Source organism: Saprolegnia diclina, assembly GCF_000281045.1.
Source record: "Saprolegnia diclina VS20 unplaced genomic scaffold supercont1.47, whole genome shotgun sequence".
Lineage (NCBI taxonomy): Eukaryota > Oomycota > Saprolegniomycetes > Saprolegniales > Saprolegniaceae > Saprolegnia > Saprolegnia diclina.
In genome coordinates this window covers 371,065-373,336 of record NW_008246114.1, presented here as the reverse complement: position 1 = coordinate 373,336, position 2,272 = coordinate 371,065, and the positions used below count along the sequence as shown (strand labels likewise).

General features: G+C 56.8%; 1 protein-coding gene across 1 annotated transcript; it reads right to left on the bottom strand.

Annotated features, from left to right (window-relative positions):
* Nucleotides 1-7: 7 nt before the first annotated feature.
* SDRG_12199 (hypothetical protein) lies at nucleotides 8-1,990 on the bottom strand (the record flags this gene model as incomplete). The annotated part of the gene is made up of 3 exons (XM_008618262.1): nucleotides 8-102; nucleotides 153-1,486; nucleotides 1,812-1,990. The coding sequence occupies 3 exons, from the start codon at nucleotides 1,988-1,990 to the stop codon at nucleotides 56-58; spliced, it is 1,560 nt and encodes a 519-aa protein (XP_008616484.1). The 3' UTR covers nucleotides 8-55.
* Nucleotides 1,991-2,272: the final 282 nt, after the last annotated feature.

Sequence of the window (2,272 nt, the reverse complement as noted above, 5' to 3'; positions counted from 1 at the left end):
CTTGTACTTGGCTTCAACCTTGGTGCCGACGTCGAGCTGCGTTGCCGCCGCCTTATTAGGGCTGCCATTGGCTCGAACGAAGTCGGCTGCCACGCGTTTCTCCTTTTCGCCGTCGTCGTAGTCGATGTCGTAGCTGCCGTCTGCGTGACAACGGGCGATCTTGCCGGGGTAGTATGTTTTGCCCTTGTACTTGGCTTCGACCTTGGTGCCGACGTCGAGCTGCGTTGTCGCCGGCTTTGTGGGGCTACCTCTGGCTCGAACGAGATCGGTGTCGATGCGCTTCTCCTTCTCGCCGTCGTCGTAGTCGATGTCGACGGTTCCGTCACTGTGCACCTTGGTGATCTTGCCGGGATAATACTTGGACTTGCCTTTGTAGCGCGCGTCCACTGACATGCCTGCTTCCCACACGCTCTTTTTCTCGCTCTTCTTGGGTGCCGGCTTCGCTGGTGCGGCGACGATGCGAATGTAGTCGCGGTCGACGCGTTTCTCCTTCTCCCCGTCGTCGTAGTCGATGTCATAACTCTCATCGTCGTTGACTTTGGCGATCGTACCAGGGTAGTACGTCTTGCCCTTGTACTTGGCTTCGACTTTGGTGCCGACGACCAGGTCCGTCTCGGTGTTGTGTTGAGAGGTCTTGGTGCTGCTTGTGACGACCACTCGGATGAGATCTCGCTCAATGCGTTTTTCCTTTTCCCCGTCGTCATAGTCAATGTCATACGTTTCGTCGGCGTGGCACTTGGCGATTTTGCCGGGGTAGTACTTGGATTTCCCCTTGTACCGAGCCTCGACCTTGGTCCCGACCTTGAGTCCGCTCTGCTTGCTCGGGCTCGACGGTGTCTTGGACGGCTTCTTGGCCGGCGGCGCATCGGTGGACCGAATGAGGTCGCGGTCGACGCCCGACTCCTTCTCGCCGTTGTCGTACGTAATGTCAAAGCTCTCGTCGTTGTTGACCTTGGTGATCGTGCCCGGACAGTAGGCCGTTTTGCCCTTATAGCGCGCTTCAACTTTGGTCCCCACGTCCAGCTCGTCGCCGCTTGTAGCCGCCTTCTTCGCCGCTTGTTTTGCTGGTGGCGACGCCGTCGGCTTGGCGGTTGATGCCGCTACGATCCGAAGGTAGTCGCGCGGGACTTTGGTTTCCTTCTCGCCGTCGTCGTAGTCGATGTCGTAGCGGTCGTCGGCGTGCGCCCGCGCGATCGTTCCCGGGTAAAACGTCTTGCCCTTGTACTTGGCGTCGACTTTGGTACCGACAGCAAATGCGTCGGGAGCGAGTACGATCGCCTGCTTGGCCGGTGTCGCAGCCGCCGAGTACTTTTCGACGTCGTTGAACGGGACGTTCTTGAGGAGCGTACCGTCCTTGAGCTTGACGACGTAGGCCGACGACGCAACGCGGATCTGCAGGAGCTCGCCGAGCGCGCCCGAGCTCTTGACGCGCACGCTGTCGCCGACGTCGAGAGGCATGTCGTGCCCCCACAAGATCGCGATCTGGCTAATCGCACGCCATTTACCGCGCCACGTGGCAGCCGGAGGACCAGGCGGCGGTTGCCAAGGCTTTTTCGATGCAAGGCGGATGCGACTTTGCTGCTTGCTGTGTGCTTTGGACGATATGGGTAGCAATTTTGCATGAAAAATGTACAAATCACCCTGCAATTAGGAGACAAGATTATCAAATTGTGCACGATCGCTGATTCACACTGTCAAAATCAATCATTTGGTCATTCCTAGGTTGGATTTACAAAGTGTTTGATGATGAATAGGAAAATCATGTTACATGCGTAGTGCTTTCAAAATGAGGAACGACTACCAAAACTTACGGCGTGCCGGCAGCGCGACCGGCCTTGAGGTTGGCCGCGTACCAGAGCAGCTCGGGGAAGAAACCCTTGCTCACGGCCGCCAACGAGTCGGCACTCGCCGCGCCGGCCGTGACCGAGCCGTCTTGTGCAGAGTCCGAGTCGGCGCAAGCATCGAGTACCTGCGGGCTGCACCTAACCATGACCTATACCTTGGATTCGAGCAGTTGCGAGCGACAGCCGAGGTTGCTTCGTGGCAACGATGAAACGTGAGGGTGAGGTAGACCAAACCCTTGAATCGACATGTTGAATGACATTATCTACCCAGCTTGCTGATATGTTCTATAAATACTATGTACTAGACTACTATGTACCACTACTGTACAACTAAGCTACAACTATGCTGTCGTGATGATCGACGGCAGCTCTAAAGCGGAGAGCCACCGAAACCTAGTGCTCCCAGAAGCTCTCGCGTCGCTCCACAA